Below are 14,466 nucleotides of genomic sequence, written 5' to 3' on the forward strand. Positions count from 1 at the left end.
AACATCACTCAAAAAACATCATCGATATTTCATCAGAAAACGAGTACTATATCCAGCGAAACAATTTCCGAGCGTCAACATCGCAACATTCGATCCAAGAACGTTCCAAAAAAGCGTTCAAGATCTCAAAAACAGAATCTCTATTATCCTAATCCTCATCTTTCAAAAGCGAACCGTCGTTCCGCACGGGGCGACCGCGCGGAGGACTCGCCGAGAGGACACGTAACGGAGTATCTAGCGAGGTCTCGTGTTTCGCCTATCGCGTCGAACGTTTCCCGCGTCTCGTCTTCCTCCCACGCCTCCCCCGCGACCTTCCAACCCTCCCGCCGTACCTCCCGCCCTACAGCGGTTGTCTCTCCTAGTCTATTCTCATTCCTCGAGCGGGCGTGCGCGCGCGCGAGCGAGCGAGCGTTATGCCCGATCATTACGTATGCTAATATTTACATTTAGATTGCACGGCTTAATCGAAGTGACGCCATGCGGTAATATAGCCGGCGCCATGGCGCTAAACCGTGGCGCCCGACCTCTCCTCCTCTATCTCGCTCTCTCGCCGTCTATCTCGCTGCCGGCCGACCGACAAGCTTTTTCCACTCTCCTCTTCTCGTTTCTTCCTCCTCCGCCGCCCTCCCTCGCCCTTTTCCTTTTATCATTCCTCCTCTCTCTGTCGGCCGTCCCTCTTTCGCTCTTCCCCTCTGCCTTCTTTTCGCTTCCATTCACGCTTTGCCTCTGTATTTTTCCCTTTTTCCCCGCGTATCTCTCCTTCTTTCCCTGTTTTCCTTTCTCCATTTATCTTTTCACTCCTTCCTCTCCTTTCCTCCTTCGCTCCTCTCCGATCCACCGTCTCTCTCCCTCTTCTCTTTCATCTTTCGCCTGTATCTTTTCACCTCTTTCTCCCTTTCCCTCTCCGCCTCTCCCTCTCGTGCTCTTATCCTCCGTCTTTCCGCCTCTTTCGCTCGACTCCTCTCTCCTCCGTCTGTCCTCCTCCCTCTTGCAATCTTATCCCCCGCGTTCCCCCTCGCCTCCACGGCAGACGTTTCTTTATCATCCTTTTATCCGACCGTTCCTGCTCGTTTTTTGCCCGAGCTTCCTTTTTTTTCGCGCCGGAGCCCCGCCGGCTAATTCGGCCTCTCTCACGGGTCGTTATACCGCGCCGCTTATCTGCACCGGGCGGCGCGGCGCGTTGTCCCACGGGTTACTGCGGTTACGGGAGGAACGGAGGGCCGGGGGGTGTCGGCTGGCTCCGCGGCGACGGGAGCGGTGTCGGGCGAAAAATTGATCAACAATTGGGGATTGAATTTTTAGCCTAACCTTTAACCGCAGCCGACGATTGTGTTTCACCTTTAGTCGCCGATCGCGCGTAACAATTAGAACAGATATTCGATCGTTAACGCGTTCACCGCCGCGAGGATTTCGAGCGTTTCGTATAACGTTACTTATCGCACCGTGACAAAGGCGAGTGACATTGGAATTAGTTATTAATGCTTTGGTATCGCAGTTCTTAAGTGATACTAGTAATTAGTTACTCATGTTACTAGACGCTTTCAGTCGATATCAGTTTTCTTATAGTTATCTAGTAATTTGGACGCTCTGGTCATCGGTGACTACGGTCAACGCGTTAATGACGATTAACGATTACGATTCTTTCGATTTTAATCGATCAATTCTTTAAGGATCGGCTGGTGGAATTATTCTTCCAATGAGACTATCGTTTTATATTAACATATCGGCGTTCAACCATATTCCAGTTATTTCGACTCTCTCCTCCATTATAATTCAACGTGACACAATGTTATAATTTCGATCACGCGATTTCAACGATTATAATCCCGAGGTTTCGATTCAACCGAGATTCCAATCAACATCGATGTACCAACTGACAACCGATAATCTCCAATTAATGTCAGTAATCGATTCGATCAGCCGATTTTAATCGATCAATGGCCAACTCTGAAGAGGAGGACCCTCGAGATCGGTTCACGGATCTCCTCCCGAGACCGAGCGAAAGATAGTACGTCGACGTTCGACGAGCGACTTCTGCGTCGACCGACGACAATTCGAACCGCGACCTTTGTCCTCGTGATTTCGCGAGCTTCCCCTCTCAGCCTCGTCACCCCCCGTTTGCAGAGGACAATACGCGGATCGTTCGATTCGATGGTTGAAACGTGAAATCGGCGAACGAGGAAACGATAAATGGAAATAGGAACGCTTGACATTCGCGTTTCACGGTGTCACGAGATAGTCCCTAATGACAATTACGTAGGATCTTACGTTAATAAGATATCGCGTTTCACTGAGTTCGCGTCACTTGGGTATCATTACAATGAGTACCGTGACACAGCGACGCAAATCGTTGAACGTCCGCGGCTCGCGTCCTTTGCGCGATCAACGGTCGACCAAGCTTGCGATCGGTGTTTTTCATACTTTAATATCGATCGATTCTAATTACCGCCGCGCAAAACCGTTCGCCGGCGTGCGTCACGGCGTTCCAATAAAAGTTTAATGCCCGCGTTCCTTCGAATTTTGCACAACGCCTCGAATAATGAACGTAGCAGGCGATTCTTTTCGGTGGCCGGCCGCCGACACGGTGCGAGGGGGAAAATAATACGGGAAACTTCGGAACGTTCGAAAAGTAACGGGGCCGAACGGAGCTGGGGAAAAAATGGGGAATGAAAATACGGGGAGCGGTGGTGGCGGCGGTAATTCGTATCGCTCCGGCGTTACACACGTTTTTCATAATGAACATAAAATCAAAGTTCGCGGCGGAATGTGTAACAGGCGTAGTCAACCGTGTCGTTCTCTAAATATTTATGAGATGTATGGCCGCTTGTACGATTGCTAATCATCTTGGGAAACGCGAACCTCCGTAACTCCGTAATTGAATATCGCGTATTTATTGCGCGTCCGCGTGTAATTGAATGCCTCGCGATGCCTGTACGATCGGGTACACCCCTGTGATCCCGTCGCGCGTTAAAAGTTTCCGCGACACGTGTCTCGCCGGAAACCGGAGTTCATTAAAGGAATGCGTCGCGAGTAAATGCATCGTTAAATAATAGCAATAATTGTAATAGTAGTCGACAATAATCGTAATAATAGTTACACATTGTAACAATAGTTATTATTATAATCACTGCAATAGTCATAATAATAGCCATCTTGATAGAACATAATAAAAATAATTGTAATAGCAGTCAACAATAACCGTAATAATAGTTATATATTGTAATAATAGTCATCACTATAATCACAACAATAGTCACAATAATAACCATTATAATAGAACATAATAGGAATAACTGTAATAATAGTCGACAATAATCATAATAATAGTTATACATTGTAACAATAGTTATTATTATAATCACGACAATAGTCATAATAATAGCCATCTTGATATAACATAATGGCCATAATTGTAATAGCAGTCGACAATAACCATAATAATAGTTATACACTGTAACAATAGTTATTATTATAATCACTGCAATAGTCATAATAACAGCCATCTTGATAGAACATAATAACCATAATTGTAATAGCAGTCAACAATAATCGCAATAACAGTTATATATTGTAATAATAGTCATCATTACAATCGCAACAATAGTCACAATAATAGCCATCATAACAGAACATTGAAATTTCAATAAATCCGATTTCCTAATTCATACTTATAAGAAAATATTAAGGAGATACTATTCGATTGCTCTGCGATCTTACTCACCACGAAAGATTCATTAGTTTCCTTATGATTCTATCCCTTCTCCCGAAATTCCCATCATTCCCTAATTCCCTGGAAACCGAGTTGCCTCGCGAGATCGAAATCGGTTCATTAACTGCCCATCGACTCTTCGCGCGCTATCGCCGGCTAGATACGTGCGAGCGCGTAGCTCCTCATTATCGCGAATTGCAAAACCACCGGATCGAGGTTCATTGTTTCCCAGTGTCATGGAAAAACGCGTGAACTTTCGTCTCCCCGCCGCGCTCCGAATGAATCCGGAGGAGAGGAGGAAAGAAACGAGAAAGATAATCTCGCGGGGCGAACGATAAAGCGGCCACCCCGGCCGCTTTTGCAACGTGTGTAGCCGGCGCAATTTATTGGTTACTTAGAATCAATTAGCGAACTCCGCTGTCATTGTCCGCGCGTTTTCTAGTACTTCCATTCGGGGCGCGCCGCAGATTTCTTTATCGGCGGGCCGCGCGAAGCTGCGCAATCGTCTTCCCTCGCTTTTCATCTATTCGCTCCTCTACGAGCGCGTACGTAAGTAATTCGCGTAACAAAATGGACGAACAATTTCGAATTTTCGAATTTAAGTTACATTTGACACTAGGTTCACGGGCATTCATTGTACGCTTCATTCTATTATTCCTAAAAGAATTGACGCTCGTTTATTTAGATTGGGGAAACTGGAGATTCGATAGTAGGTAATTGGGGTACATGTCAGTGTGATCGCATCAATCAAAATCGGCGTGAACATTTACGAAATAATATTTCCAAAATCCAATATGCGTCAATTCGACGCGTTCCGTAAACCTAGTGTTAAGTACCAATTGTTTCTGCTAGAACGTCGCTAATGGCGACTTGGAGCTTTGATATTTAAAATTGAAAACTGCTAATGAATCATTTCAGTATTTCCATAATGAGAGATCGACACGTGCCTTTTTCCTCTTTGTGAGCGGTGCGCTCTAGAGTATCACGTATTACTACGTCTTAATTGAACATTTGTTCACTGGATTTTGTTTACTGAAAATCAACGTGGTAATTAGAAGCTGCGCGTTAGAATGATTATCTGTTACGCAACGCTACATTCAAATTGAAAGCTTCGTTAATACTACTATAGTATTCACGGGGCTTCTACAATTCGAAATTTTAGTCTCGCAAAATGGCGACGCTTACGAGATCGGAGTGTCGTTTATTGTGTTTCCCTTCCTTTTACAGATTTTGTGCAACGTTGCGACAGTATCCGCGGCCAACAAAACCAGGCGACGATCGGCCTAGACTGAATATCCAATTAACGTTTTTTTCCCCCCCTCCTCTCCACGACCAGTCGTCGTCGTCTCGTTCGTTGTCAACGTTATTTCGTCATGGAAGCACGTAACGCGCGTCAGGCCTCGACCGCGTTGTAGAAAATCACGTAAAACGTCGGCGGCGGCTTCCTTATTTGTAAATAAAATGTAGGATACCTGGCGCCTGGCGTCCGTCGCGTCTTTTTCGGATTACGTTTCCTTAACACCGATTTCTTTCTCGCGAGCGTTCGCTCGTTTCGTATCACCGATCGTCTCGTGAGACCGATTAACCCTTGGACGATGATGCTTGCGTCGGTTTTAAACCGGACAGCGAAAGACTTCATTTCATTTTTATTTCACTTTTTTCTAGCTAAATTACCATTACAACTAACAGATAGATCAGACTGATTTGTCTTTTTTCACAACGATCGAAACGTTTATTACATTAACTCTAAAACTACCGAGCAATAGACTTGTTTCCGATTTTTTACACAAATTAGAACATCACGTTCAGTCTTCTGCCTGTGCAAATACACAAATTTAATAACGAATCTTTCGCAAACACGCGTTCGCAGGTCGAGTACTTGTAAAATAAAAATCTGAAGTGGGTCAGTTCGATTCCGGTAGGTTTAATGTTGGAATACCAAAGACTGAGAGAATTCGAAGCATTAATTTCATAAACCGAAGAAAAGTAAATTAGAAATTTGTCGAATATCAGAGCTGCACCTTGATCATTGGAGAAACCGCGAACTTGATTTAGTAACACGCGAACGGAGTCGCGAGTTAATCGAAATCTCACCGTCGAGACAGGCCGATATTCAATTTGCATCGGCGACTTCCGCGTAGCACGCGTCACTGCGGCGAAATCCGTTCTTGTGCTTTATCGGGCGCGGTCCCGGCGAACCGACACGATCCCAATTCACTTTTCACCGTTCCAGAATTTCGCTGGACGTTGCGCGGACCAGTGATCCGAGAAACGCGCGCGCACACGTACGGGAAACCGAGAAAAAAGCCGACCGGACAAGAAAAAACGGAGGAACGAACGAGCGGACCAACAATTTCATAGGGAATTTATGGTTGACTGTTAAATGGTGTTGGGTGCCACGTGGGGTCAGTTACGTGCACAATGCCCGGTGCACGCTGGGCCCGTTCGCGCGAGCCGCCGCGCTAAATCCTCGGCCTTCATTTTTCACTGCTCCTTATATACTCCCAGTGAAAAGCTGGCCAGGAATGGGCGCAGCTATTCCGGGCATTTCGCTCATTCCATCCGCATTCTACCGCGATTAACGGCGATATGGAAATCGGTCGGCGAAAAGTGGCAGGATGAGGAATGGCCAGCGCGGAGGGCGCGGAAGAGGGATAGAAATCTACGAAGCGTCGGCGCACCGACGGAACTGATTCTTACGTGTTTTCTCCATTTTCAACCCTTTGCACTTGAGGGGCGCCTTACAGTCGCCATCTGATTCGACGCAGCAAACTTATAAAATTTTCGATTCAATATTAACCCTTTGCATTCGAAAGTTTTTCACTGGAAATATTCAACATTCTTTGATAAAATATAGACGATGCTTTTGCGACTAATGTAAATAATTTAATCGATAAATTAAAGGACGAAACTATTTTACTTTGATATTTCACGTAGTGACGCGTTATATAAAGTTTAGCGTTAAACATCGAACTTTATAATTTTACTGTATCAAACCAAGTGACTGAGAGTCACCTCCCGAGTGCAAAGGGTTAAACCTTCTGTAACGTATCAACACATAAAACATCGAAGTAAAATAGTCTCTTATTTTATACGAGATAATCAATTGTGTTAGTTGCGAGAAATATCGTTAATATTTAGTCAGAAAGTAATGAATATTTTTCATGAGAAATATTGTCGAGTGCAAAGGGTTAACACCATGGGTGTCACCGGTGACCTCTACCAAATCGAATTACTATAATTTATTTGGAAACTTTTCTGTATTACTAGTAACACTACCTAATGTAGTGGCATTCAACAAGATAAATCTGCAATAATAATAACGCATTTCAATTGCGTAATTTGATAGTAGATTATTTTCATGTACATATAACTTCTCGGCAAATTCGTGTGGTACTCGACGTATTAAACATTTCATTTTCATTTTTCTATTTCTTTCTTCTCTATTATTAATTTTCTGCGCTGTGTCATCGCTTTGGGACGTTGTAATGTAAACTTGTAACCTTTGTCGCCATTAAGGCGACACAGAACAGTGGCAGCCAGAAACAATTGTTTTCTATAAATGGTGTTTCGTATTGTTAGATTTGTTACATTGTAATTGTATTTTAATGATAAAACGCGATCTCGCGTAGCTCACATTGTATAGAAATGACTCAGAGTTGCTGGGAGGTTCCATCAGAAATTGAGTTAAACAATTTTTCTCTGTTCTGTGTATTTTTTGTCAGACAAATCGGCAACAGGGAGAAACGTTGTCACGTGTGTAGCGGCTAACAATGCGTCGGAAAAGGAGTTTTTCGAGAGATTTTTGGTGAGAATTCGTTTTTGAGAAAGAGTCCTCAGCATTTTTAGATATTCGACCGACAAATTGGTCCACGTAAGTAGCTTTCCATGACAGTCTCAACAGCGGACGCCATAAATTTCGGGTCGTCGAAAGGACTGCAGCTCGAGATGTCCAAGTGAAGTGTGCGTCTGGGTTTCGTCAACCAGCGGAAGTTGGTGTTCGGTCACGCGGATCCAAGCGTCGCACACAGACTAGGCTCGGAAGACACACCTCTGCATCATCGGCAATAATTAGAAAACGCTTTAAGCCCTTGTTCTAGAACAACGAGTGAGACTCGTGGTGAAGACTTTCAACATGATTCAACAAATATATATATTATTCAGTTCATTCCGATTCAAATATTATTCCGCTACAATCAATTATTATACTTAGAAGGAAATATAGACATAACGTATACTTAGAATTCTTCTCTTTTCCCAATAAATTATTAATGACAAAGTAGTCGCATCGATCAGAGTTGAGAAAGAAATAATAGGTCAAGGGGTTAAACAACTGCCTCTTTTCTAATAAAGCTTGCCGAAGGCGAAAAGAGTAAAATTCGCTGATTGAAGCTTCTTTTTGAGAGAATCGGTAAGAAAAATCGGAATACCGACAAGATCGCTTAGACACGCGAAGAATTTCGTACTTATAGTGTACAGTTGAAAATGAATTTGTTCACTGAACATGCAGTTCGGATTGAGAACCAACATTCCTACACGTGATAGATGTGACCTTCGCGTTCGACAAAAATTGTATGGAAAATAAATTTGCTCTCATCGATAGTTTTGCTCGTAGAATTATTTTTGATCTTAATATAGACATTCCGTGATGAAAATCCACTGGGAACATTTAACAGATTGGACGCGGTTTATGTAGACTGACGTTGTATGTGGGTTAAGAGTTTCTTTATCTTTATTAATGATTTTTAGGAGGTCGAGGAATGATGAAAGACGTCAGAAAACGTTGGCCGTAAGAAGTTTCTGCCAGATAAATAGAGAGCTGAAGAAGATTACTGTTGCATGGCTCTCGAACAACTCGGAAACGGAATTATTCTTGTCCGACTAGAGGCCGTCGACCTGTGAATATTCCATGAAAACGCGCCGCCTATTTCTCTCTTGGAGAGCGAACTTCTGATAAAAAAACACGTATCCCGTCGCTTCTCAAAGTGAAGTTTTCTTATCTTATCGTTTTTTCGTGTCTCCCTTGTCTCTTATATTCTAGAAAATAAAGAAAAGTATCTCGTGACCACCATTTTGGGAACGGTGGACGTGATTCAAAATGGCCGACCGTTGGCTCCGCTGCGCTCGGAGGACGTTAATGATAAGTATAAGCGATTCAAACGATTTTCATGGAACGTAACACGCGTAAATCGCGGTTCCGCGGGATCCTGTAATTTCATTAGACTGTATGCACGCGTATGGTTATACGGGACGGGTATTTGCAATGCAAAACAGCGTATTATCGGCGGACAACGAGAACAGAGTCGCCTTAGTTAGTATAAATTGAGATAGACGGACTGGCGTGACTGGCGTCCAGGCCGATGTTTTTCTTTTCCCACCGCAGGGGATGGCGTTTCACGCCCGTGTTCGTGAACATTATGTATTTACGCGGCTGTTAGCGTTGCAACGGAATCGTTCGGGCGACAAGATGGCGGCGATGACTCGTTAATCCTAGAACACGTTCGCAACCAGCTTTGCACGTTTGCGACGATCTCAATCTCATATTTTGCATGAAAGACATTTGAAAATCGGAACGAGTTTCTGCAATATTCATTAACTTTCATATAATTAGGGAAAATTCTCCCGAATTTTTATTTCAAGTCGCGAAACACGAGATACTCTAAGAATCAAAAACTGGCGTTTCAAAATCTGAGATGCGAAAAACTTAACAAACCAAGAGAATTTCTTTTTCCTTCGAACACCAGGTAGATCAATTCAAAACAGAATGCAGAAACTTATTACCTCTCGAATTATAAAACGAACGTAATTTCTCGTTATCTCGAGGAGCTCGGAATGGAAAAGATTTTCCCCGCGCGAACCATGCAATTTTCGCCGTTGCGTTTAAATAAACCATCTAACTCTTCCGTCGACTCGCTTGTCCTCACGGTCCCCGTATAAATATAGTCCGCCATTTTTTTCTTATTACACAGGCCGGTATCTTAAACTCCTTATAATAAGGGCGGCCGAGGAGCGACGAGGAGGCGATATAAAAAACGAACGAAGTTAAAAATCGGCGATAACGGCCGGCCCGTGATTACACGGTATCGCGAACACCATTATCGGTGGACGCCGATCGCGGGCCCGACACGGACACCATGGCCGGCGACGCGAGAATGGCCGGAAAGGGGACCGACGCCGCCGCGGGGACCGATAATAGAGGAGGACGCAAAGACAAAGAGGCGGCCCGATCGTTGATAAATGATTTATGCATGCCACTTGACTCTCATTAATGCCTACGGTCCCGATACTCCTTCTCTTTCGCTCGCTTTTCATCCTCCTCTCTCTCTTTCTCCGTTACGGTGTTTACGAGCGGCCGTAATATGTTTATTAAAATATTTATTAAACAAATAAATATGAATATAGTGGATCGCGAACGATCCGAACCAGTATAATATTGTCCTTGTCCACGGCAATTTTTGGGAACGAGCCTCACGCGTGTCGGGCAAGTGAAATAAACCATGGAAAATCGGTATATGTACACGATAAATATATATCGTCGCCGAGATCATTTTTCTGAAAGATAATTAACATTCGCTTTGTATAGAGTAGGTTCGTACAAGCTTAATTATCTGAATTGATTGACTTTCTGAAGTATCTTGATCCCAATTGGGTTGGATAATTAACGGTCTACCGCATGTTTAGGTATAATAGTAATTTATTAAAACCTTCGGGCAGCGTTGATTGACAGGTGGTACGGTTTCTGTGGGAAAAAATGGAGTTAGATCGCGTGGTTCGCCGGGTAACACGGAAACAGCCGCGCAGCCTGTAATCTCTGGCACCCGTTTTTCCTTTAATTCCATTTAATCTCGCCGCCGAAAGTGATCAATTAAAACAGCGTGATTCAATGGCCAGGCACGCCGCCAGTTTCTGATATTACTCGGTTATGGTTACCGGTGTCTATCATGGTATGAACTTTTATTTATTATGGTCGAATGGTTATCAGTCGACCATGCTGGGCCATAATGGTTTTTAATAATTACATAATAATGCCCGGCATTTAAGCGAGTCATACATCGGTTACTGGTTTTACGATAATATTATTATTTAATCAATGATGCCCGCGCTTTATGCTCGCAAAATTCACGTGAACGGGCCATAAGGTTTATAATGCACAATTCCCTTGCCATTACATAATTACTCCTATTACCGATCTTCATTAAAGTCTCGATGAATTACCAGCGAGTAATGATCAATCTCGACATCCATTTCAATCTCAATCTCAGCAACAACTCAATCGCGCGATCGACAAAATTTGTATCGCTAATGGAATGGTTCGATAGATATCACGAAAGTTTTAAACTCGCTGAACGTTCATCGCGATCGGAATCGATACTGACATGGTTTATTCGTTCGCTGGAAAAACTGTGTGACGCGCGCGTGTGTGTTTGTGTGTGTGTGTGTGTGCGTGCGTGTGTGCGTCAGGCCTGTCGACACGTTTGTCACGAGGCTGCGGTCTCAGGACCCCATGACGTCAACCACCTTATCTCGGGGACATTGTCGCGTTTAGCAGCGACGCGTGTCCTATTTTCCCGTCGGCATTCTGCACGTTTCTTTACAGGTGTAAGCGGGCGTCGGACAATATTTATCGACGCGCGTATTGGCCGACACGTGCCGCGCGGGCCGACGGACGGTTCTTTTTCCACTTAGATAAAAGACGACTATAGAGCCACGTCCGAGCGGAGCAATTTTATTCGTTTCGTGCCTCTAGTCTCGATTACAGCCGCCACGATACGATTCAAGTAGAAAGTTGCTCTAAATGTGGCAAACGGGAAGAAAGAATTGCTGCCGTACTCTTGTATCGCGATTGAAAGATTCTTATTGTTGTTGCTTTCGAAAAGAGACTGGGGTGGATGTGTTTCGATGGTAACATGGTAGATTGTAACAGTAAATAGCAGTATAGTAAATAATAATAGTATAGTGAATAGTAATAGTGTAGTGAATAAGAGTATAGTAAATAGTAATAGTATAGTGAATAGTAATGATATAGTGAATAGTAATAGTATAGTGAATAGTAATGATATAGTGAATAGTAATAGTATAGTGAATAAGAGTATAGTAAATAGTAATAGTATAGTGAATAGTAATGGCATAGTGAATAGTAATAGTATAGTGAATAGTAATAGTATAGTGAATAAGAGTATAGTAAATAGTAATAGTATAGTGAATAAGAGTATAGTAAATAGTAATAGTATAGTGAATAAGAGTATAGTAAATAGTAATAGTACAGCGGACAATAGTAGAACAGAGAATTTTGAAAAATATTAAATTTAGGTCCAACATAAATATTCCATTATCCCTGCACTATACTTACTAAAATCCCCTGGACAAGATTTACAGCAACGTCCAGGCAGTAGAACGGGTTCATGGCAGGTCAGTTTCGGACACTCGTTTTTGATGTTGCGGCAATGGACCCTCGCGACGATTCGTCGTTTCTTTTGCACCTGCAACACGCACAACGAACACCATTCGTCAGTTTAATTATATCCTTAAGAATCGTATAATTTCCTCGAAGATTTATCATTCACGCTTATGATTCAAATGTAACAGCTGATTCGGAAATTTCAGGTGATCACGGTGAATCCCAACCAACACTTTCTCGATCATAACGAATAAACTAAATTGAATGAACCGCTCTGTGTATCAAACGAAAAATCCGCGAGTATCTCCTATCGTAATTCTATTTTTCTAATTACCTTCTGGAACATTTGAATTTCTGCGCAAGGATCCGCGATTTGGTAACAGTAATCAGATTACGTTTCGTCCGACCGTGGACGCCGTTTCGAGAGGGCGGGCGGGCGGAGAGGGGGGGCGGGGGGGTTGTTCACGGTGTTCACGACACGTTCGAAAGCGTTGGCTGCATAAACCCCCGGTGTCTCGCATGTTTATTACCGCTTTACGCATCGCTGACGACAGTTGTAACGTTTACATACAGGCGGCACACGCGATAAATCTATCGGCGAAGTAATTGGTAGGTGTTATTGATCACAAAGGACTCGTTTATCACGGTCAATGGTGGCCATTACCCGGCCACCGGCGCGATTTACAGTGCTCCGGGTAATATAAATTATTATTTAATGTCTTTGTCGCTCGCCACGCACTTTCTAACGGGTGGACACGCGAGCCGCGGGCGAAAGAATCGACGAAAGCTTTCCCTGGACCGTTCTCTCTCCCGTTTCGCTGCCACCGTTCGACCGTTGGCAAGCGGGCGCGTCTCTGCGCGACTGCCATGGTCACCGATGATCGACGCTTCTCGATTGCTTGAAAATAATTGTAACACGCGAACAGTTTAACGTCGAATGAAAACGTTTGATAACTTAAGCTGATAACAGGGTAACGTAAGGATTACGAAGCCTAACTGTTAATAATTGTTTCCGTTCATCTTCGCCAGGAAATAATAAGTGTTACGTGAAACGTTCAAGGCGTGCCAGCTGAAACAGTCTTCACTGTTTCAAACATTTTTAGAATTTTCATATTTCAATTTAATTTTCCAAGTTGAATAGCTTTTCTGCAACGTCTCGACTTTTTCTGCGACGATTATAAAGGTAACTCAGCGGTAAGTCGGTTCTCGACTCGGAGAAACGCGCCGCGACAAGTGGGGACTTTTTCAGGATGCGACATCGGCAGAAAGTTATTCGTCGTTATTTCAGCGGGGAGGTGGCTTAATAAATCCGTGTTCGTTACCCGGCGACTTCGACCGCTTTCCAACTGTAGATCTCTGTCGCTAGCCCTAACCTGAATCAATGTTCTCCGCGCTCGAAGGAACGTCTTACTTACGGCCCCGGGTGCCATTCTTTACGACGCGTTTCGCGCACCGCTACAGCGCGATTCAATGCCCGGGGACCGGAAACGAGGAGCTTTCTCTGCCGAACGTGTGCACTTTTAATTGAAATGTACGACGACAAGCCTTGCAGCGCCATGCTTGCAACAATGCCATTGTGAAATTAACGTGAACTCAAATGTGAAAATTGTCGAGTATCGAAGAAAATGTTGTGAATTGTACATATCTATAATGGATTTTGTATCGATCGTTACTATGATTTAGCGTTAACGCTAATTGATCAAGTGATATACAAACTAAATTACAAATCAGTGGAAACCTCAATAGATGTATTTATCAGAGTCCTTACAAAAAGAATTAAAGAATCTCCATTTAGCTAGCTTTCAGTAGTGTTAACACCTTTGTCTTTCACTTGTTAGAACCATTTATCGTTAAGCATTTAAGAAACAAAAAGATTCAATGCTATTTCACGTCTAGATCGACACTAAACCATACAAACCAATAACAAGAGAAACAACGTTTCGTTTGAACTCAAATCGAATGACGTTTGAAATCTTCGCCACGAATCTATGAGGCTTACCCCTTACCATCCAACGACAAGCGAACAAATGTTCATTGCACTCAAATAAATATCAATTCTATTACCAACGTATCTTCAAAGTAAAGTCAGGCTTACAGCAGAACAGAATTCTTCCGAGTTTATCCAAAATGTCGACAGTAACATGTTCCACGAGCTTAGCAGCGAGAGTAAACGATGCGGCGAGGGGTTAAAGAAGATTCACGGCGTCCTCGCCTATCCCCGAGTGTGAAAAGTCAATCGCGCGGAATTCTTTCCGACCGCGACGACCGACGGCGACGAGACGGGCGACCGGATAGGGATCGTAGGAGAGACACGCGGACCGACGGGGTTCCGGTTACGGCGACCGCGAGCGGCGGAAAT

General features: G+C 43.7%; 1 protein-coding gene across 5 annotated transcripts in view; it reads right to left on the reverse strand.

The window, feature by feature from the left end:
* The window catches only part of sog (chordin short gastrulation), a 133,921-nt gene that overhangs the window by 30,858 nt on the left and 88,597 nt on the right, over window positions 1-14,466 (reverse strand). For 4 of the 5 annotated variants that reach the window (XM_076368918.1, XM_076368917.1, XM_076368919.1 and 1 more), the window contains one exon: window positions 12,060-12,189. In XM_076368918.1, the coding sequence (XP_076225033.1) occupies window positions 12,060-12,189 (130 nt within the window). Of the gene's footprint in view, window positions 1-7,346; window positions 7,768-12,059; window positions 12,190-14,466 lie in introns of those variants that run through there. The other variant, XM_031984598.2, reaches the window with a different exon arrangement.

Source organism: Nomia melanderi, chromosome 7, assembly GCF_051020985.1.
Source record: "Nomia melanderi isolate GNS246 chromosome 7, iyNomMela1, whole genome shotgun sequence".
NCBI classification, from domain to species: Eukaryota; Metazoa; Arthropoda; class Insecta; order Hymenoptera; family Halictidae; genus Nomia; species Nomia melanderi.